The sequence below is a fragment of the Mytilus edulis genome, chromosome 13 (genome assembly GCF_963676685.1).
Source record: "Mytilus edulis chromosome 13, xbMytEdul2.2, whole genome shotgun sequence".
In the NCBI taxonomy this organism is placed as follows: Eukaryota; Metazoa; Mollusca; class Bivalvia; order Mytilida; family Mytilidae; genus Mytilus; species Mytilus edulis.
The window spans coordinates 10,164,608-10,188,581 of NC_092356.1; the positions used below are offsets into that span (position 1 = coordinate 10,164,608).

A 23,974-nucleotide genomic window follows, 5' to 3' on the forward strand; every position below is an offset into this window, starting at 1 on the left:
CGTAATCGTCCAAAAGCTTCAAATACAATGTTTAGCAATCGCAGCGTTCGATTATAATGTTTACCTTCAAACACACCAGTCAAGGAACCTGGCCTAATAAACCTTTTCTATCGGTTTTAGTTTGTTACCCCGATTTTGTTTTTTGTCCATGGATCCCTCGGTTTTAGTTTGTTACCCCGATTTTGTTTTTTGTCCATGGATCCCTCGGTTTTAGTTTGTTACCCCGATTTTGTTTTTTGTCCATGGATTTATGAGTTTTGAACAGCGGTATACTACTGTTGCCTTTATTTACTAATAAATCCAGACTCGAACAGGAGATCACCAAGCCGTTTCCCAATGACTGCTATAAAAGCACATGTAGTGTGACAATATGTACAAAATTTATAAAACAATAGTGAAGCAATATATCTGAGTAAGAAGGAAAGAAAAAGGATAAAAAGCACTATCAAATGAGGAACAATGTACATATTACGAAAAGCAAATAAATAGTAACCAAATGGTATGTCGAATCAACATAATTTTGTGCCAAAGAAAGTAAAAAGTCTAAAAAAATTCCCCAACTGACTATTTGACCTACGTTCAAAGCAATGTTTGTCGATTGAATATGTTGAATGACTTAACTATCTTAACTCAATCACCACATAGCTAAAACACAAAATTTAAACAAACACACCTTTATTGAGTTCGATAGAGTGCACCTTTTCAAAACGCAAAAAAATAACTTTAATTTGTAATTTTTTCATAAATATGATAGTTTTATATCTCTTTCAGTTGTGTTAACCTATACATTATTTTTTAATCGCTTTATATTAAAAAGAGGTAGAGCCAATTTGTTGGGATTTTTTTTTCATTCCATAAAATAGGTAAATCATGTTTTAAATAGCCCGATAGTACATGAACAGACGTCATATCATCTATTTTCCCTACAAAATTAAGGCCAAGACTATTGATTTTTAATATTGATTTTATTTTATCAGTAACATCCTTTATGCAAGGTACCATACTACGTAAATTGCCAAGGAGCCAAATAATATCGAACAAATTCAAATCGCGTTTTTATCATTCTGAATATATGTATATCTGTATTTGTCCTGGTTTTTTAAGGTTTTATCATCTATAAGATAAGATAATTTAATACATGTATATATTTTAACCGGAGACCATCTTAAATCAGTTGGTCATAGATCACCTGTTTTACTAACACATGTTATATTGCCTTTTCTGGCATTTTAACAAATCGGCCGTTCGTTGTGATACAGATGCAACAGCTTCTTGATGATTTACCTACAATCACGATTTGTAGTGTAATTGATTTGTTCTGTTCTGTTGTTTAATTTTCTGATGACTTAGATACCGGTGAAGGGACAGTGGTAAAAATTTCAGTGCTAGTATCTACACAGTTTATGAGTTGGCGACATAATTTCTGTTGACTACATTTGTTACATATAATACCATGTTCAAAAAAGATTTCGAAAAATTGTTTGTGTTGTTTTGAAACTTGTATACAATGGCCTTATATTTCAAGCCTTTCTTGTAAAGCAACTCCAAAAACTAAGAAGAGGAAAAAGAAAAGGAAATTTAAACAAGTTTGGTCAGAGAATGTTATATATGAAACAAAGCAACAAATAAATAAAATAGGAAACAAAATAAGGAATAATCCAAATAATAATAGTTTAAAGCAAAAGATTTTTTGAGTAAAAAAAACTTAAAGAAAATGGTTAAACAGAAAAAGTATGAATATAAACAAAAAATTTATAATTGTTTAAGTGATTATATCAATCAAAATCCAAAGGAATATTGGAAAATCTCTTAAGAATAAAACAGAAAAAGATGAAATACCAGAGGTATTAAAAGATGAAGAAGTTTTCATAAAACATTTTCAAGATCAAGGTAAACCTTCATCTATAAATAATGCTTTTATGATAGACATTGAATCACAATTAAAGCTATTAGAAAATAATATAGACTTCAAAGCTGAAACAGAATCTCTAATATCTTGATCAGAAGTAAATAAGGTAATCAGAGGACTAAAACTTCAAAAGTCTGCTGGACCAGATAGAATTATAAATGAAATAATTAAAACCACAAATCAAGTAATAATTAAGTCAATTGTTAAAAAAATTAATTTAATTCTAAAAACGGGTATATACCCAAAATCATGGAAGGACTCATATATAATAGCACTGCATAAGAAGGGAGACAAATCTGATCCCAATAATTACAGAGGTATATCTTTAATCAGTAATCTTCCTAAAATATTCAATGCTGTACTCAATGATAGCCTAATCACAGTTGTGGATAAACAGCTGAATAACTGTCAATTTGGCTTCAGAGAAAACCACAGAACTGCTGACAGTATTTCATATTCAAATCTTTAATCAATAAATATATACACAAAAATAACAAAAAAATATATGCATGCTTCATTGACTTAAGAAATGCATTTGACTCTGTATGGAGGACAGTCCTTCTATATAAATTATGCAAAATGGGAGTAGGAAAGTCTTTTTACAGGGTAATAAAACAACAATATTTAAATACAAAATCCTCTTTAAAATATAAAGATCACATTTTTGATTATTTTGACATTACTAGAGGTGTGAAACAAGGGGACTCATTAAGTCCTACTTTGTTCAATAATTTTATAAATGATATCACTAAAAGTTTGGAAGATGACAACTCTAGTCCATTGGAGCTCATAAATAGTAAACTAGGCTCCCTCCTATTTGCTGATGATTTGCTTTTACTATCAGAATCTAAGGAGGGTCTTCAAAATAGTCTAAATAAAGTTTCGATGTTTTGTGAAAACTTACAGCTTTCTCTTAACATAAATAAAACAACAAGTATGGTCTTTTCAACAACAAAGCAAAAGCCTGAAACATCTATACTTGTATATAAAAACAAAAAAATAGAGAATGTTGTGGAATATCCTTACTTGGGTCTGCTGATTAAATCAAATGGTAATCTCATTCATAGTACAGCTGAATTAACAAAAAAGGCAAAAAAGGATTTGTTTTCTATTAAAACATATACTAATTCTCTTGGCAGCCTTCCTATCAGAGTGTCAAATAAGTTCAAATAACTTATTTGACAATTAGTGAGACCTATATTAACTTATAATTCTGAAATAACATATTTGGACTCATATATAACATATTTCAAAGCTAAAAAAAGAGCTTTGGTTTCTGGAAAAATTGTGGACCCATTTAATTTTATTGACAAGCCTCCAATAGAAAACTTGCATCTTGGTTATTGCAAGTTTACCCTTGGCACTAACAAGAGTGCCTCAAATTTTGGTACCAGGAACGAATTGGGAAGACTGCCTATTTAATGTCATATAAAAACCCAAACTATTTAGCAAGGCTTTTCACCTCAAATTTGAATCCTTTATTTCATGAATCTTTTCAATTAACTAAAACTTTGGATTCTAGTGGCTCCTATTCATGGTTCACTTTTGCAAAAGATATTCTTTCTGAATCTAACATTGATATAGATAGACTAAAAACCTGTAATAATTTAAAACAATTAAAAAATATTAAAAGATATATTAAACCCCAAATAAACTCATATTACAACAACCTGTTGATGGATAAGTTGAAATCTATTGATGATAAAAGTAAATTAAATTTTTATAAAGGACTTGAGCCAAATCTATTGATCAAACCCTACCTCTCTAACCCAAACTTTGAATTTAGAAAAATAATTACAAAACTTAGAATCAGTGACCATTCATTATTAATTGAAAATGGAAGGCATTATAAAATTCCTCGCGAAGAGAGACTTTGCAAAAAATGCAAAGTGTTCTGGAACTTATTCATCATTTATTCTTCATGTGATCATCATTTTATATTGTTAACGTTTCATTCCGTACATCTCTTTATGTGCGCCAGTTTTAGGAGTTTTATAAAGGACAGTGTAGGAATCCGCGTTACTCTCCCCTCTCTTCTAATGAGAAAAACTGCTCAGCAGGCCGTGTGCACAACTGCAAAGAACATTCAGCGGACACGTTGTCCAAAAGAACAATTCGTGGCTAACCACAGCGTGAGTTACACTTAAACATTAAAAATCATGTCTTTACATTAGCGATGAACTGTTTTAATATATTTTCCTATGATATAAAGAAATTATGAACATTTTACCGTTCAAACTGTTCGGATCTGCGATAAAACAACTTTATTTAAGACAGAATCCGACGTGTGCAAGAGTATTTATCTATTTGTCATTATAAAGAACATTAACACCTTTATACATCTACGAACTGTTTTATATCCGTATTTTAATGGACTTTAATTATCATTGAACACATTGTAAAATTGTATTTATATTTGTATTTTCAGTTTTTCACCATTTGGATTGGTAGTGAAATAAAAGTCAGCTCCTGATTGTTTTATCTTTACTTAAGCCCAGTCGTCTTGGTTACACTCACTGGTCAGGCCAGTACAGTGAAAAAGCTCCAACTTGCCTGTTGTTTTTCTTGGATAACGGACGCCACTCCACGACAGTCAAGAGACCAACAACGTAGTTTCAACGACAACGTAGCAACGTACATACGTACATACCTTTACACTGACAATGGACTACATATCTTGTGTGTACTCGGCAGCAAACCAACAACATTGAACAAACATTGCCGATTGACATCATGGATCCCAGTCACGCGGAACAACAAGAAGAGGTTCAGCCCCGGAGGTAAATGTCACTGAAGAACCAGAAGAAAATCCGTCTAAAACAACAAATTTAGATGAAAACGCCGAGACTAGGCGAGTGCGCGACCTCACAGAAAGAGGTAAAGGCGTTTACACAGAAAAACGTAACAAGTTCTATCACGACTTAGAGGCCCTATGGTCAAACCTAGATTCTCAGTTATTAGAAACGGCCAAGCCTCCTAACGACCTCCAGCAATTGTTAACAGCACAAGATAAAATTGTACAAGCCTGTACTAAGTATCGCAAGCTCACAGACGAGTACTTGACATATCTGAAAAATAAAGACAGCCTTTAAGACATTGATTCGTGCAAATTCTCAACGGATATTCGAATGTCTAAAGTCGAACTGGCAATTGAAACTTTGCACGAGCATCGCCTTACCTTGACAAAGGCTAAATCTACAAAAACGAGGACATCTAAGGGCAAGACCACCTCGCACAGTGGGGGCTCACACGCCTCCGACATGTCGAGCCTAGCACGGAAAAAGCGTGCCAAGGCAGAGTCCGCTAGATCGAAGATAGCCTTTGCCGAGCAAGAAGCTGCCCTCCTAAAGCAGGAGGCCGTTTTACAGGAACAGACCCTATATAGACAAACAGAAATCAAGGCCGAAATCGAACAAGAAGCTGTCCGTGCAAAACAAGAGGCCGCACATAGAAAAGCTGAAGCGGAAAAGGAGGAAGAGCACATCAAAGCTAAAAAAGAACATGAGGCCGTTCGCAGGAAAACTCAAATGGAACAGGAAGCCGCACGTGCGGTCCGAGAAAAAGCCGAACTTAAGGCTGCTAGGAACATTCTCGAAGCAAAAAGAGAAGCTGCAGCCGCAGAAGCCGAGGCTCGTGTCCTGGAATACGACGGCAGCCAAGCCTTTAGCGAACTACCTGACGGAAAGGAAGACCCGCCCCAGCGTGTGCAAGATTTCGTCAATAAACTTCCTGTATCAACTGTTGTAAAGGAAGTAACAGGACCTCAAAAGAAAAAAACAAATTCCTGTTAAGATCGAGCTGAGTCACGAAGCACCAGCGTTCGTGCCATCCGTGGCACTGAACTTGCTGTCACATACATCTACTGTCTTGCCTGCCGATACTAAGTAACCGGAAGTTACCTTAATCCAAGATCTGGGATTAGTAACCGGCTTACAAAAACTAGACCTTTCAGATGAGATCCCTGCTGAACACCAAAAACAGGGTGTTAAGGAAGCGATCCCTGTCTTACGAACAAAACAAGACGTTATAGAAGAGATCCCTGCTTCAAACCAAAAACATGGTGTAATAGAAGAGACCCCTGTTGCATACCAGCAACAAATCAATCCCACGTCGGAGATAACTAGATTTCTTCTTCGCAAAGACCTATCATTCTCCAGGCTAACAAATTTTAATGACCAGGCAGAATCCTTCCATACATGGAAAATCTAGCTTCAAAAACGTCATAGACGAGTTACAAGTTTCTGACGCGGAACAAATAGACTTACTAATTAAGTGGCTAGGGCCAGAGTCTGGTAAACATGCCATAAGTATTAGGGCATCAAATGCCAACAACCCTACTAGAGGCCTACAGAGGATATGGCAAAGACTAGATGAGCGATATGGTGCTCCAGAAATGTTGGAAGCCTCTCTCAGGAGTAAACTTGACAAATTCCCAACCTTGACAAATAAAGACAACGCAAGTCTCTACGATCTGTCTGACATTCTATCAGAAATAGAATACCACAAGGAAAATCCCAAGCTGGGATGTCTGCTAGCTTATTTTGATTCACCGACCGGAATAAACCCGGTCATTGAAAAACTACCATATGGACTTCAGGAAAAGTTGATTACAAGGGCGTCTAGATACAAATCTAACCACGACGTTGCCTTTCCTCCTTTTACAGAGTTATCTGCATTCATCAGTGAAATCAGTAGAATTAAAAGCGATCCTGGATTTATTTTTGGGTCAAGAGTCACACCAAGTACAAAAGGTGCTGCGCCAAGGTTCACACCTCAGCCTGGAACAAAAATCAACGTTCACAAGACACTGACAGCGGTCGAACAAAGATCTGGAGAGACTGCACAGCAACAAAATCTGTGCATAATACACAATACCGAACATTCGCTAAATGAATGTCGTGGGTTCAGAGCTAAAACTATAGAGGAACACAAGGAACTGTTGAGGCAAAACAATCTTTGTTACAAATGCTGTGATTCGACTATGCACAGAAGTCGTGAATGCAACGCGAGTATCATTTGCAATGAATGCGGAAGTAAACAACACACCACCGCATTACACACTAATCGAGTGTACCAAACCAAAGGTGCACCGCCTTCACCGCCTAGATCAGTCGACGGCGGGGAGCAACTTGAGTTAGCTGAAACCAAGCTAACCTCTGTTAGTTCAACTTGCACAGATATCTCCAAAGACGGCAACGGCAGTAAATCTTGTGCAAAGATACTTCCTGTTAATGTCTTTCACAAAGATAATCAGGACAAAGTAATTCGCACGTATGCAATTATTGATGACCAAAGCAACCGGTCTCTCGTGGCTCCTGAATTCTTCAGCCTATTCAACGTACAGGCAGAAACAAAAGACTATTTGTTATCCACATGCTCCGGCAGCAAGGTTACTTCCGGTAAACGAGGAAACGGCTTTGTCGTGAAGTCTGTACAAGACAATACTAGATTCAATCTGCCTGAACTGATTGAATGCGATAACATTCCCAATAATCGGAACGAAATTGCTACACCCGAGGATATATTGCAATATCAACACTTGCAAGAACTGCAAAAACATAATCTCCCGATTGATGGAAAATGCAAAATCCTATTGCTCATTGGAAGAGACCTTATAGAGGCACATCATGTCCTTGATCAACGTCTAGGACCACCAAAGGCTCCATTTGCGCAAAAGTTAAACCTTGGTTGGATTATCGTTGGAGAAATACGCTCCGAAAGCAGAATGGACAATTCCAACTTAAGTCACAGAGAAAAGGAACATGGTACCGCATGGTCTACTGTACGCCGTAAACGTAAAGGAAAGCATCCGTCTCGCAAGACGTCCTCGTTAGATCGCATAACGGTGTCGAAAGGAGATTCTTCCATCAGAACTACAGCCATGGAGTTGGATCTTAGATCGCCGCGATCTCGTCGGAAACACCGCCTTATCTAGGATAGAAGCTGTGAAATACCCAGCCTCCCGTTGGACTACTTCTAAGTGAATATTTGTACTGTTGATATATAATTAACATTTTATTTGTTTTTGATAATGGAATAGTGATATCAGATAGACCTCAGACGGGGAGTGTTCTGGAACTTATTCATCATTTATTCTTCATGTGATCATCATTTTATATTGTTAACGTTTCATTCCGTACATCTCTTTATGTGCGCCAGTTTTAGGAGGTTTATAAAGGACAGTGTAGGAATCCGCGTTACTCTCCCCTCTCTTCTAATGAGAAAAACTGCTCAGCAGGCCGTGTGCACAACTACAAAGAACATTCAGCGGACACGTTGTCCAAAAGAACAATTCGTGGCTAACCACAGCGTGAGTTACATTTAAAACATTACAAATCATGTCTTTACGTTAGCGATGAACTGTTTTAATATATTTTCCTATGTTTTAAAGAAATTATGAACTTTTTACCGTTCAAACTGTTCGTATCTGCGATAAAACAACTTTATTCAAGACAGAATCCGACGTGTGCATGAGTATTTATCTATTTGTCATTATAAAGAACATTAACACCTTTATACATCTACGAACTGTTTTATATTCGTATTTTAATGGACTTTAATTATCATTGAACACATTGTAAAATTGTATTTATATTTGTATTTTCAGTTTTTCACCATTTGGATTGGTAGTGAAATAAAAGTCAGCTCCTGATTGTTTTATCTTTACTTAAACCCAGTCGTCTTGGTTACACTCACTGGTCAGGCCAGTACACAAAGTACTAGATGATGAGAATCATTTCTTAATAAATTGTTCTCATAATTCAAATATTAGATTAACATTTTTACTTGCATTAACAGAGAAAGTAATTCATTTGCTAATCTCGCCGCGATATAGTCTTTTTGTGCTAATGCGGCGTAAAGCAACCAACAATCAATCAATCATTTGCTAATCTCACTGACAATGACAAAGTTATATATATACTTAACCCATCAACACCTGAATTTGTGTATATATATTGAGTTACTTAGTTATTGTCTTTATTTGTTTTTGTTGTGTTATATGTCACACACTGTATAGTTTATATGGCAATAAAACTTTGAATTGAATTGAATTGAATTGAATATATTAAGTTATGTGAATATTACAGCCGCAAAATTTTCTTCATTGCTATAAAACCAATTCTCGTGTTATTGGTTATGTACAGGCACCTAAATCAGTATGACGGCAGTTGTTTCTTGAATATATGTAATAAATGTAAACACATGAATAGAACGTGAGTCAAAAGTATGGAGAGTCATAGGAATGGACACAATAATCGATACATTTTTTTTTCTTTAAAATACATGAAAAATGATATACTAGTAAATTGTATAGTCAAAATAAACCAGAATGACTCTATGAATTAAGCAAACATGCGAAAAAAAAATATTATAGAAACATTGAAATTTAATATAACAACACAAAAATGCAATGTTTCTGAGCGAGATTCGAACCCTTTCTTCAAATACATCGTTTTTTATATCAGTAGTCCAGTGCTCTACTGATTGAGCCACGGCGTTCCGCATCCATATATTGCTTATTAAGGAGCTATATCGCTACAATTTACCGATGTTACAATTTTTATTTAAAAAGTTGTTTTTTTATGTAATAAGGACACAACAAACCAATTTCATTTTTGAGGGGAAAAGTAGTATGAATTACAACAGTCATAAAAAACATAACTTTTTTTTTATTTGAAATGTCCTTCTGGAGGGATTCCCTGTTTCCCACCTAAAAATACCCGAAATTCCGCATATATATTGGACTTTCATCCCTTTTTAGGATTAAATTTACTATTGATCAAACATGTCATAATATATGTAAATCAAGATAATGATCAAAACGCATTTTTATGTTTTGTTTTTATAGTAAATTTTATTCTGTCGGCACATTTTGAAATTGGCCCTTATGTAAAAAAATTCCGACAAATTGGCCCTACCTCTTTTAATTAAAATTTACTTAGTCGTGATAGCTAAATAAGGGGACCATTGTAAAGGACGTTTTTAAATCTCTTTTGGACACTTTTTTTGTCTATCACCTTGTATTTTATTAATAAGATAATGAAGTTCAATTCTATCAAAAAAAATCGCGGTACCCTGGGGTGTAACACAAACTCCTTAACTAGAACGCTTTTGAAAACTAGCTGATGGACTATTGATCAAAAACAGAAATTCCTTTAATTACTGATACCCTGTCCTACCTTAAAAATTTCATTTAAACTTAAAAGATTATAATGCAAGTATTCTGAATGAAAATTCTTCATTATTTGAAATAAAAGGAAATTAGTGTGCAATCCTTTTATAAACAAACTAACGTTAAATATATAACAATAAATGTTGTCTCATTAATTCCATGCAAGTTCTAATGAATGGACACACATTATGAAAAATCCCCATTAAACCAATAAATAAATGGTTCTAATCATGACTTGAAAATAAATAAGAACAAAAAGACTCGGTCGTATATTTTCCTTCTTCTATTTGATAAAAAATTAACTATGCATTTTTATATTTATATAAAAGTATTTCAGAGCAGTTTCTGAGTGCTAAGTCAACAATTATGTTTTAGATCACAAGTCATGAATAAGTCACACTTCATGTCAGTATGAACATACTATCAATGGAAGTCTGAAAGAGATTGTTTTAAGTTCAAATTTAGGACAGGACTTTTTTTTTGCAGGATTGTTCAGGATTCCTTCATCACAAAAACATATTATCATAAACAATGCATTAGTTTTGTGTTAGTCATCTAGACTAAAGCAGTTAAGGTTGTGCACAGACAGTATAAGATTTCCTTATCTTGTTTTAGTTAAGTCAAACATTTCACTGACTTTAAGAGAATAATTGATCCAGTCAAATATGAACAAATGAACTCGCCATTCCTTTTTCAAACAAACACACTGAATGTGTGTACATGGTGTTCAGATGCCAGTTGACATCAACGTGTAAGACCAAAAAAACTACAATGTCAAAAATGTCTTTCTTTGGAATTTAGTTCAAACGGGGTTTCCTAAGGGGTGATAGAACGTTATACTTCATTTTTTTAAAACTTTGAGATACGTATTAAATTTTTGTATAGTATATACAAACTTTGTTAATCTGGGAAAAAAAAAGAAAGAATAACAGACAATTTCGCATAATTTATGAACGACGATCAACGGCATTACGTAATTGTTAAAAGACGGCCAATTTGACATGTTTAAGTATTATTTTCTTCTAACAATAAAATCCATGCTTAAAAAATCGAAAAACCCTAATGGCAAGTAAGAAACAGAAATAATAAAACTTGGCGCCAATTTTCTTTTGCCGCGAAATTAACGCAATTTCAGAATGGCGGGTTATAATATCAGTCCCATTGTTGTCTAAAGAAAGTAGCAACACTGGTCGTTTCCAAGGGCTTGCTTTCCGACTATGTGCATTTAGACTCTTCAAAATAGGCAACATAAGGATCTTCAAAACAAAACAAAACAAAACAAAATCGTATAAGAGTCATCTAATACATTCACCCATTTCTAATCTAATGGTGGTGCGTACCTATTGTAAAGAATTGCAGTACGGCCACTATCTTTGTGACGTTGCGTTAATCAGTTGGAAAGCAAGTCCTTGGAAACGTCCGTTGTCGTCAAGCTTTATCAGCAACAATAGCAGGGGGAATTAATTAGTGGCGCTACAGTCGTCCGTAACGTCAAAAAGTCCGCCAAATCAATCGCCTAAAAGATTGCCGTTTAAAGAATTTTGCAACTTGTCATACTTTTATTACAATTAAATTTTAAAATTTGTAGGTTTTGTGACCAATATAATTTCTTTACAACATACAAACATTACAAAAAAAAAGCTTGTTATTGCTATTACTTTATCCTGTTCGTTCTAAAAAAAATAGCCATCTTTTTTGTTCGCCAAAAATATCGATTTTTCTGATTTGACGTTAGCGTATCCAAATACAGAAAAGAACGGTTATAATCTTAAATGAAACCGGGAAACCTATTTCAAATTTATACACTGTTTTGAAGCCATCATTTTTTACTTTTATACATCAATTTTAGTGACCAGCAGCCATGTCAATTTTTATCTGGTTTTAGCTACGTTTCTACTTAAAACAGTAAAGTTTAGCTTCTTTTCATTGTACCTGTTTCAAAGTGCTCTAAAATACTGATTTTATTCAAGACATGAATGAAATTTGATTAAAAATTGTGGATTTTCACAATTCCATACGATACTTGTATTTTAAAGTAACTAAAACCCCTTTTGATCCCCTACACAAATTGACGGTGACATTGTTTTCTTTTTTCAACATACGTCATGTAACGTTTATAACAAAATATGTGTCAGGGTCATGTGCATAGTACAAATTTACACATTGGAAAAGTGAAACAACAAACAAAGATCTTCTTTATTGCGTTTAAAGCTAAACGTCTTGGAAAATTATGACAGATCTGACAAATAATTGATAGCCTACTGTATGGATGGACAAAAGCACAAAAATAGCAATAGAAAATGCATTGCAAAGAAAATTCTGTAGGAAAAAAACATATGAAAAAAAGAAAATGAAGGTCAGTTAATAAAATCTTGCTTATATTATAATCTCTTTACTTAGTAAGCTATATTTCCATTCTCAATTTTATAGTAATAAGATCAAAAACTAGCTTATCAAGCCAAGTCATCTAAACAAGAAGTTTATTCATAGAGATGTGTTCTTACAAAATTGAATTTATTCAAATGGCAAATTCTTGTCAAATTTAAGCTTCTTTGATCATTATTGAAGTAAAATGCACAAAATTTGTCCCACCAGTTTCATTTCATTTCCTATTACTAGTATTCAGGTAAAGTATATATACAATACTTTGTTTATAAATATGTAATTATTTAAAGAAGCTGATACAGCAACCTGTTCAATAAAAGATTAAGCCCCATTGTTACCAAAAAGTTTACTTTCATAATCTATAAAATACGCTGAGAATTAAGACAAAGGGCTACTGTGCAAGCTTATCTTATAGTTTAATTTTACAATAATAATGATTCTGATATTCAAAATTGTGTCACTTTCACTTATAATTTAAAGCATATTTTTTTACAGAATTTCTGTCAATATTTTTGGTATAAAACTTATAAATCCCTTTTTTGTATTTTACTGTTCAACTAAGAAACATAGGCTTGAGTTTAAAGGCTCTCTTAATTTGAAGAAATTTGTTGTGACTCTTGGTCACACTTTATATAATATAAAATATATATGATCAGTAGGGCCTATTTATTTAATAATTATATCAATTTTCAGAAAGATTATTGAAATTGTATAAACTATGTTTTATTGCATTAAATATAATCAGAAGTGTTTAAAAACATTCTGCTAGGAATGATCCCACATATAAAAATTACATGTAGTATATTTCATCCGCCAGATCTAATTTCTTTCAATATAGCTAGGTTTTTAATTTTACATGTAGGTGTCATTATCCACATTTCTGAATTGGTTTTTTTTTACTGCATTAATATTTTGTCTTTTAATATTTACATTTAGTCCTTCTCTGGACAATAGGGGGAATATCTCTCCTTTATATTATCATAACATAGTTATAAATCGAGTTTCGTTTATTTTCTTTCTAATATTTGTAAAGTAAACTCCTTTTTTAATTTTTATGCATTTTGCTTGGTTTTTATTTTTGACTAGTGATATTAAGGGGAGATAACCACTTGCACAAATCGGCATAAAAACCACCGCTTCGGTTTGAAATCAATTTGACGTTTGAGTATCCAACATTCTATTGCCGAGATATTCATATCGAGTGTTTGTCTAAATGAGATGCTTTATTAAATTTAAATTCAGCCCATCATTTTTAGTTTCCTCGTAAATATTTAGATTTTTCGTTCAGGAGACTTGACAATGTTCACCCAAACTCCAAGTTTGCAGATAAAATAAAGAATAAAGGACTTTGATTTGATGTGTGAACTTTGACGAGAATAAACTATGGATACTCAAGATTAGTTAGGTCAATAAGTTTTTATTACGACAATAGTATTCAGTGAGTTAAAATGAGGTTTGTCTCATCCGTTTTTTTACTGAGTTTTCACGGTCACGTGACTCTATTGTTGCTGATAAACTTGGGGTCAAACCGTGACCTGCTTTCCAACTGTAATGTGACACTTTATGTTGTATTGAATAGAAACGTGTAACAATTTTGAGTTCATTAGTACAATGAAAATTTCGGGAAAATTTTCCCGATTTGTTTTTTTTTTTATTGATTTGTTTCCTTCTATATGGTTTTTATAAGTCATACAATCATGTGAAAAAACGGAAGCATTCACATATAAGCACACGAATAAAAAAGTGTTATTAAAGTAATTTCCTTTGTTTAGGGGGGAGGGGCTCAGTTGACAACTATTAACTATTATATATTTTAGAAATCATTATAGAGGACGAGGCTTGTTTGAGTTTTTTTTTATAAAGAATGTACGAATCTATCATAAATGTTTGTAAAAAAATAAACAATAAATTTCTTCCACATTTTGACGGTTTTCCTTTCATATTTGTAGAAGGCGGTGAATATATCATTCCGATGGACTCCTCTCATATTTTTGCAAGCAGTTTTTAATGCTACTGATGCTAAAAAAAACTATTGCAAAACACGTGATACCCTAACTTTATCAAATAAACAACTAGCAGTCAGTAGACTTTTCACTACATGTACCATACTACTTTGAGGTTCCCCATCTGACACAGGACCAACACGACGGCCTCTGTAAACAGTTCTATGTATAAGATAACCGGAAATAGATTCAACCAGCATCCAAACTTTTATGCCAAAATTGAGGTATATATTGTGTCATTACAGAGCGTGCACGTGTTCCAACCAAAGACTGGTCAATCTTAGTGTGTATACAGATATTTAAATCGCTTGTTCAACGTATCAATATTCGGCTTAAACGTTGCCGATGGGTCATAAGTGGGATCGTTTCTGCCTGAAACTTTACGTTTTGTAATACCGTGCTGTAGATACTTCAATATACAATAAGAAATCAATCAATAGTCGAGTTAATCGATAAGTTCGCGAAAAAAATGTCTTAGATATTCAGAGGCAATATATTTTTCAATTGTCTGTTAACATTCAGATTCTTTAATCTTATGTACAATTTGCCAATATGTTTGAAGATTTTTTGGTAAATGTTTTTTTAATTTTTTTTTATTCTACCTAATTGGAGCGAGATTCGTGGTTATCTATCAATATGTTTTGAAATATAAAGGGGGTTCCTCATGCATGCACTTATCCAATTAGAAAATTAAAAAGAAATGCGAATATATGTTGGCATTTAAATAAATGATTTATGTGAATTCAAAAAGAAATATTTAATTTCTGAGATGTTTATAGTATGACCTTTTTTCGGCAGAAAAATAAGAATTGGACTTCAACGAACCTTTATTGTGTTCAGTCGGAAACAAAAAGTAGCAACACACGATTATTATCATATATTTACAGTTAACATTCACGATACGCGCACCCTCACCCGACTCCCCCCCCAAAAAAAAAAAAAACCACACACACAAAATAAAAAATAAAAAAGCAAACCCGCTTCATTATAACTTGACATTATATTGACATACCGAAAAACTTTTCAATAATGCCTTTGGTTATATTTACTATGATACTTCCTATAGAATTATCACTTCTTTTTTCTAACGGTTGTACATTGTCTACATTATCTTTTGAACATCGGGATATTGTGCTTATTTTTTAGATGGGGATTGGTTATAGGGGGAGGTGAAATAATTATTAGATAAGATTTTAAGAAATTCACGTGCTGACGGAAAGTGCTTCTGTTAAATCTATACTCTACAGATATGTATAGGATAGCCAAAGATATGATTTAACTCCATGTTAAAGTATGACAAAATCAATATACTCTATCAATAATATGTGATCAGTTTCATGAAGACAGAAATGCCAGAATAGCGAACATTTCGAAGTTTACCGGATTGTGGCATTGATTAAAATTAAACATAGCACGTGTAGCATATGAAACAAAAATGAATTGATAGAGCTATGATATTATATTTTTTTTTATTTTCCATGCGTTTCCATGTGTTAAATCAAACTCTTTTCCTCAACATATTGTTAAATGATTTGATGTATTTAATTCATTCCTTCAAAATTTTGTATTCACTTTTTTCATTGCAGTGTACGTTTGTTTACATTGGTTCATCTCGGATTTCCCCATGCACAGTTTGCAATATGCATTGACCACAGTTCTAACGAGATGCAGTTTGTTACTCTCGTTTTTTTTCAATTTTGGCCCGATAATCCCTAATTTTCTTTTCATGATTTTATAACATATAGATAATAATTTGATAGAACACATATGAGGATTTCGATAGTATAAAGGATTTTCCAACACATATAAGAAATAACCATTTTTTCTTTAAAATTTGAAGTTTCATATATGACTACAATTGTCAAGATTTGGCAGTATTCTAATACCGCAATCCCACTAGGCCACGATCGCACTACGATCTGTGTAAAAAATGCAAAGTTTGATGATCGTAGTACGATCGTGTCATGTAGATCGCAGTAAGGTCGTATCACGGTCGTAGTGAGGTCTTTGAGATCGTGATGAGCGTGGCCAACTTTGAACATGTTGAAAATAATCGTGGTGCGGTCGTGGGTAAATCAGGTCGTAGTAGAAGCGTAATGAGAGCTCACTACGGTCGTAGTAAGATCGCTGTACCATCGTAGCGAGAGCGTAGCGAAAGCGTGATTCTATTCGGAGAGACTGCACTACGATCTCACAGCGACGTTATTACGACCTCACAACGACCATCACGTTCTCACAGCGACCCAAGAACTACGCTTCCACTACGACTATACCACGTTTGTACCACGCTGTTCAAGACCATAGTACGATTACAGCACGCCCTTGCCTTCCTCATCACGCCCTACTTACGACCTGACTACGTTTATACTACGACCATCATTCTCATTATCATTTTCACATAAAATATATTATATATCTCCAGGTTTTGTTTGTCTGTATGTAGTTCTTGCCCATTTTCTCTTACAGTTCAACCATGCTTCTCGTTTATATATAGATTAGACCGTTGGTTTTCCCGTTTGAATGTTTTTACACTAGTAATTTTTGGGGCCCTTTATATCTTATTATCGCACCGCGAGTAAAATATCACGTTGTGGTTGGTTTAACGCCGTCACGTGGTGACCCCCTATGACAGTTGGAAAGCAGTTCACGGTTTGACCCCAAGTTTATCAGCAACAATAGAGTCACGTGACCGTGAAAATTCAGTAAAAAAACGGATGAGACAAACCTCATTTTAACTCACTGAATACTATTGTCGTAATAAAAACTTATTGACCTAACTAATCTTGAGTATCCATAGTTTATTCTCGTCAAAGCTCACACATCAAATCAAAGTCCTTTATTCTTTATTTTATCTGCAAAAAATTAAAAAAGGAATTTACTTTACAAAAATTAGAAAGAAAATAAACGAAACTCGATTTATAACTATGTTATGATAATATAAAGAAGATATACTTCCCCCTATTTTTCAGAGAAGGACTAAATGTAAATATTAAAAGACAAAATATTACTGCAGTAAAAAAAAAAACAATTCAGAAATGTGGATAATGACACCTACATGTAAAATTAAAAACCTAGCTATATTGAAAGAAATTAGATCTGGCGGATGAAATATACTACATGTAATTTTTATATGTGGGATCATTCCTAGCAGAATTTTTTTAAACACTTCTGATTATATTTAATGCAATAAAACATAGTTTATACAATTTCAATAATCTTTCTGAAAATTGATATAATTATTTAATAAATAGTACTGATCATATATAAGAGTCACAACAAATTTCTTCAAATTAAGAGAGCCTTTAAACTCAAGCCTATGTTTCTTAGTTGAACAGTAAAATACAAAAAAGGGATTTATAAGTTTTATACCAAAAATATTGACAGAAATTCTGTAAAAAATATGCTTTAAATTATAAGTGAAAGTGACACAATTTTGAATTTCAGAATCATTATTATTGTAAAATTAAACTATTAGATTAGCTTGCACAGTAGCCCTTTGTCTTATTTCTCAGGGTATTTTATAGGTTATGAAAGTAAACTTTTTGGAAAAAATGGGGCTTAATCTTCTCTTGAACAGGTTGCTGTATCAGCTTCTTTAAATAATTACATATTTATAAACAAAGTATTGTATATATACTTTACCTGAATACTAGTAATAGGAAATGAAATGAAACTGGTGGGACAAATTTTGTGCATTTTACTTCAATAATGATCAAAGATGCTTAAATTTGACAAGAATTTGCCATTTGAATAAATTCAATTTTGTAAGAACACATCTCTATGAATAAACTTCTTGTTTGGCTGACTTGGCTTGGTAAGCTAGTTTTTGCTCTTATTACTATAAAATTGAGAATGGAAATATAGCTTACTAAGTAAAGAGATAATAATATAAGCAAGATTTTATTAACTGACCTTCATTTTCTTTTTTCATATGTTTTTTTCCTACAGAATTTTCTTTGCAATGCATTTTCTATTGCTATTTTTGTGCTTTTGTCCATCCATACTGTAGGCTATCAATAATTTGTCAGATCTGTCAGAATTTTCAAAGACGTTTAGCTTTAAACGCTTTAAAGAAGATCTTTGTTTGTTGTTTCACTTTTCCAATGTGTAAATTTTTACTATGCACATGACCCTGACACATATTTTGTTATAAACGTTACATGACGTATGTTGAAAAAAGAAAACAATGTCACCGTCAATTTGTGTAGGGGATCAAAAGGGATTTTAGTTACTTTGAATTACAAGTATCGTATGGAATTGTGAAAATCCACAACTTTTAATCAAAATTTCATTCATGTCTTTAATAAAATCAGTATTTTAGAGCACATTGAAACAGGTACAATGAAAAGAAGCTAAACTTCACTGTTGAAGTAGAAACGTAGCTAAAACCAGATAAAAAATAACATGGCTGGTGGTCACTAAAATTGATGTATAAAAGTAAAAAATGATGGCTTTAAAACAGTGTATAAATTTGAAATAGGTTTCCCGGTTTCATTTAAGATTATAACCGTTCTTTTCTGTATTTGGATACGCAAACGTCAAATTAGAAAAATCGATTTTTTTGGCGAACAAAAAAGATGGCTATTTTTTTTTTAGAACGGACAGGATAAAGGAATAGCAATAACAAGCTATTTTTGGTAATGTTTGTATGTCGTAAAGAAATTATATTGGTCACGAAACCTACAAATTTAAAAAGTTAATTGTAATAAAAGCATGACAAGTTGCAAAAAATACTTTAAAAGTCAATCATTTAGCCGATTGATTTGGCGGACTTTTTGACGTTACGGACGACTGTAGCGCCACCTAATTAATTCCCCCTGCTATTGTTGCTGATAGAGCTTGACGACAACGGACGTTTCCAAGAACTTGCTTTCCAACTGATGAGACCGTGTGGGGTTAGTAGATTTCATAGGGGGTTCATGACGCGTTAATGGTGACGTCATCTATCGATGTTGTTGTGTTCCATTGTTTATTTTTCAACATAACGCAGCAGAAAAAGTCCAGCGTGCGATAAATTCGTTATACGTTTAACTACTGACCCCCTACGGACCATAGAGGGTGAATACAATTTATAGGGGATTCGGCCTCCGGCCTCACTCTTATGAATTTTACTAACCCTCTATGGATCCGTATGGGGTCAGTAGCGAACCATATAACTTATACTGTTTGGTGTGAGCCAAGGCTCCGTGTTGAAGGCCGTTCCTTGGCCTATAATGGTTAACATTTATAAATTGTTACTTGGATGGAGAGTTGTCTCATTGGCACTCATACCACATCTTCATATATAATATCTATTGACACATCTGTGTCATCTCTGCTATCGTTCACTTACATATCGTCATTTGAGCTTAATAGACCAGCAAAAGGTTGTAATTTAGGTTTGGATTGGTCGGTCCGAAATCTCTGCTTGATCAGAATTCGTTACTATCAGAGCTCCCTCTGCCTCTACATCAACCCCTACCACCACATTCGCGTGTTTTAGAAGATTTTAGCGGCATGACTGTATTGTTTCTGAGAAATCTATTTATTTTAAATCAGACATAGAATGAATGGAATTGTATTGATATAGAACACGATGTTAACGTTATTACTTATAACGTAGTAAGATCGCGGTATGAACGTAGTATAATCGTGGTAAGAACGTGTTGCAATCGGATAACTCGTGGTATGGTCGCAGTGAAAGTGTTGTTGTTGTGAAAGTGACGAAAAAAACGTCAACGTCAAACTATATTGTTTACAGTATATGAAATAAAACCGTTAAATTATTTGAATTTAAATGTCGTAGTTATCAAACCAACTTATTTTCAACATTTTTAAGAGACATAAAGCCGTATTTAAAGATATGATTAATATTGATGGCCAAACTATTGGCCTTGTGGCATTTTTCAGATATTGCATAGGTCCATTTATTGGCCCTATGGCACATTAAGCTTACGATCAAAGTACAGTACACAATGCAATGCAATAATATACACCTATACATCCCGCATATCTACCGTATACTACTTGCAACAATCCCCCCCTTTTCAGACCTAGATATTGATATCTGTGCCGATTTTTTTCTTTATCCTGTGATTGGATGCTCCCTTGATTGGATTGCGTGCTCAGTGCCATAACTGAGCGTAACCGATTTTTTTCTGTGCTAAGGTGTATAGTAATGTAATTTTTGCCAGTTCCAATACAACTTGTGTTAACGTTGGCGTCTGTTTGACTGTGCGAAATGTTCAGGCAAGTCTGGTCAGGACGGGGATGCTAAATCCGATGCCACGTGTAGAAAGGTGCCACGTTGTCTGTAAGTTAAAAATCCTTGTAACAACCATTGAACCCGTAAGTTGCCTGTTTCAAGGCAAATTACATGCCCACTTCCCAATATACCCTACAGTTTTTCCGACCTTTATCCGGCCGGTTGACCTCTTTCACAGGATCTTCTTATTTTGTTCATTGTCTAATGATTTCGTCCTAAACATGCATGACATATTTGTCACTGGACGTTAAGCAACCAACAATCAATAACTCAATCTATTCAATATATATTGTTTGTTTCTACTTTTCATTGAGACAAAGTTTTTCCATTATCTAATGTTTTTTTTATTAGTTAGTTCTATGATTTCCGAGAAAAAGAAGCGGAAAAGACGATAAATTTATAAGTAACCCTAAAACCAAACACTTTAGGACAAGAAGAACAAAATAAGCCTATACATCATTGACAACATGACATAGAAAGATAGCACCAAACAAATAACGTGTGCATAAGTCTGTCCTATACATGAATATTCTCCTTTGTTTTCAAACTCTTTCATCAACACACTCTTTGAATTCGGTACAGATTTTAAAAATGACAATCTTAGTCTGGTAAGAGCTGAAAATAAATAACTATCCCTTAAACCGAATGTAACACAAAGTCCAGGATAATGTGCAAAAGCAAAAATAAAACTGAAAAATAATAAGTAATCGATGAAAATGAAATCAATCCGCAAAAAATCATACTAATGCTCCTTTCCAGTTAGCATTTTCATACAGTACTTAATGAAGAGATACGTTACAAAAAGGTAAACTTAGAAAAATACTGAACTCTGAGGAAAATTCAAAATTAAAAACTCAAATACAGCAAACGAATGGATAACAACTGTCATACTCAAAGAAAAAATAAGTTCAAATTGTTGAATACTTGAATTGAATCACTTTACTTGTTATATATAAATTTCATTGTTATATGCACCTGTTTGGATTTTTTCCTTCCCTATGATATTTTATATCAGTATTAATAACTTTATCAATATTGTACCAATCCATATTGAAATTTGTGTTTGTATGATTTGTGCTTGTATTGGAATTTATATTTCTGCTCCTTTATATTACAACATTCAATCCATTGTTTTCAGGTATTTTTTTATGTTTTTTTTTTCTCTTTTAGAAAACACAAGCACAGAAGAATCATTCACCCAGGCTCAAACACCTGTCAAATACAACCTTCCTGTTTCTGTCAGTTTACGTCAACAGTTAAATATAAAAAAGTCAGATTATGAAAGTCTGGTAATTTTTAACTGTATCAAAACAGGCAATACATTAGTGTTTACCAATTTTAATAACCGACTTATTATTTGTAATTCAGACGGTACTGATATCCGTGACATACCTCTGTCCTATGGACCATTTTATATGACAGTGATAGATAGTAGCACTGTAGCAGTATCCTGTAGTGAGGACGAAACCATACTGATAATAAATATATCTACACGTTCTATCACCAGTACACTCAAAACCAGTGGTTACTGCTGGGGAATATCATATAATGATAATAACCTGTACGTTGTTATTGATTATAGTATAATACATGTGATGAACCTGACAGGTGAAGTAATACGTACTATACCGGTACCTACACGCCGTATTTACGACATTACAGTTGACAGAGACAGGTTGGTTTGTATAGACACTACATCAATATACTGCTGCTCGTTAGATGGAAAAGTAATGTGGAAGTTTAAAATTGATGAATTTCAGGATTTACGTCGTGTGACAACAGATAATGAGGGGAATGTATATGTGAATATTTATAAGACCAACACTGTAGTAGTTGTATCCGATGATGGTAAACATTATAGAGAACTTCTTACTGAATCAGATGGGTTGAATAGTCCCGTCGGAATTTATTTTGACAAAAAAGAAAATATTCTTCTTGTTTGTAATTATACAGACGACAAAGTGTTTCTTTTTGACGTGAAACATAAATTAACATAAATATTTCTTTCAGACAATGAGTTAATTTGGAATCTGATATGTTTTTGAAATTAATGTTACATAACCCAATTTGCACGGAGTACCTAACCTAAATTGTATCTTTTTAACATAAAGAGCATCGTTATTCTTTCAAGTTTTCTTCTTGACTAAAACGTTTGTATGTTTTTTTTTCTTTGACATGTACATCTTTCAAATAGGTAAATTTATTTAAATATTCTCAAAACGAACACAGTTTATATCAACAGATGACGCATTTACTGGAAAAAAGTATATCTACGGAAACGTCATCGTTAAAAAGGAGTAAGTAAAATATGTTACGATCATCCATTTCTTGAAATATGAATAAACAGCATCTTCAATATGTTCTAAATATATGAAGAACAAAAATGTGAATTTAAGCATGAATGCACTTTTTGGGACTCCTTATTACAGAGTCATTGATCGACTGGAGGTCGGTTCAGGCTAATTTTTCTAGGATTGAATATGGATTAAAAACTAAATTGGTGACACTTAATGTATATAACATGATCTGTTTGTGATACATTGTCTTTAGAAGACAAACCTTGCTATTAAATGATTCATAATAAATATTTTAAATCTGTCCTAGGGCTTAGGAAAACTGTATGTTCTATTTCAGCGAAAGCAGAACTGAGCAAATTTCGATGGCTTTATTTATTAAAGCACAAGTCAATTTATATTTTTGCAGATTTTATACTAATGATATAATCCTCTGTTAAAAGTAGCCTTTAAATCAAATAAGTCACTGCATAATGATGGTTTTCATAGTGGGTAAACATTTCCTCCAAATATATTTAAAGAGACCCAATTGCTGAAGATTTTGCAAATTATGATAACTCATACAATACAATTAAATATAGATATACGAAGATGTGGTGTGACTGCCAATAAGACAACTCTCCATCCAAATAGCAATTTATAAAAGTTAACCATTATAGGTCAATGTACGGCCTTCAACACGGAGCCTTGGCCCACACCGAACAACTTGCTATAAAGGGCCCCTAAATTACTAGGTGTAAACCATTCAAACGGAAAAAACAACGGTCTAATCTATATAAAAGAACCAGAAACGAGAAACACGTATAAATTACATAAACAAACGACAACTACTGTACATCAGATTCCTGACTTAGGACAGGTACATTCCTTTAAGATGAAGTTAAAACAAGTATCACATGAAGGAGAGTAGTAATGTCAAATATCTTTATCGTGAATCGTCAGATGTCTCAAATAATTATCGTCACC

General features: G+C 33.4%; 1 protein-coding gene and 1 long non-coding RNA gene across 3 annotated transcripts in view; both read left to right on the forward strand.

The window, feature by feature from the left end:
* Window positions 1-22,844, forward strand: part of LOC139501222 (uncharacterized) — a 76,633-nt gene extending 53,789 nt beyond the window's left edge. For both annotated transcript variants that reach the window (XM_071290222.1, XM_071290221.1), the window contains exon 7: window positions 21,885-22,844. In XM_071290222.1, the coding sequence (XP_071146323.1) occupies window positions 21,885-22,711 (827 nt within the window). In that variant the 3' untranslated portion in view covers window positions 22,712-22,844. The remainder of the gene's footprint in view (window positions 1-21,884) is intronic.
* LOC139501223 (uncharacterized) lies at window positions 8,163-8,561 on the forward strand. The gene is made up of 2 exons (XR_011658490.1): window positions 8,163-8,219; window positions 8,517-8,561. It is a non-coding gene; the product is annotated as an uncharacterized lncRNA (long non-coding RNA).
* Window positions 22,845-23,974: the final 1,130 nt, after the last annotated feature.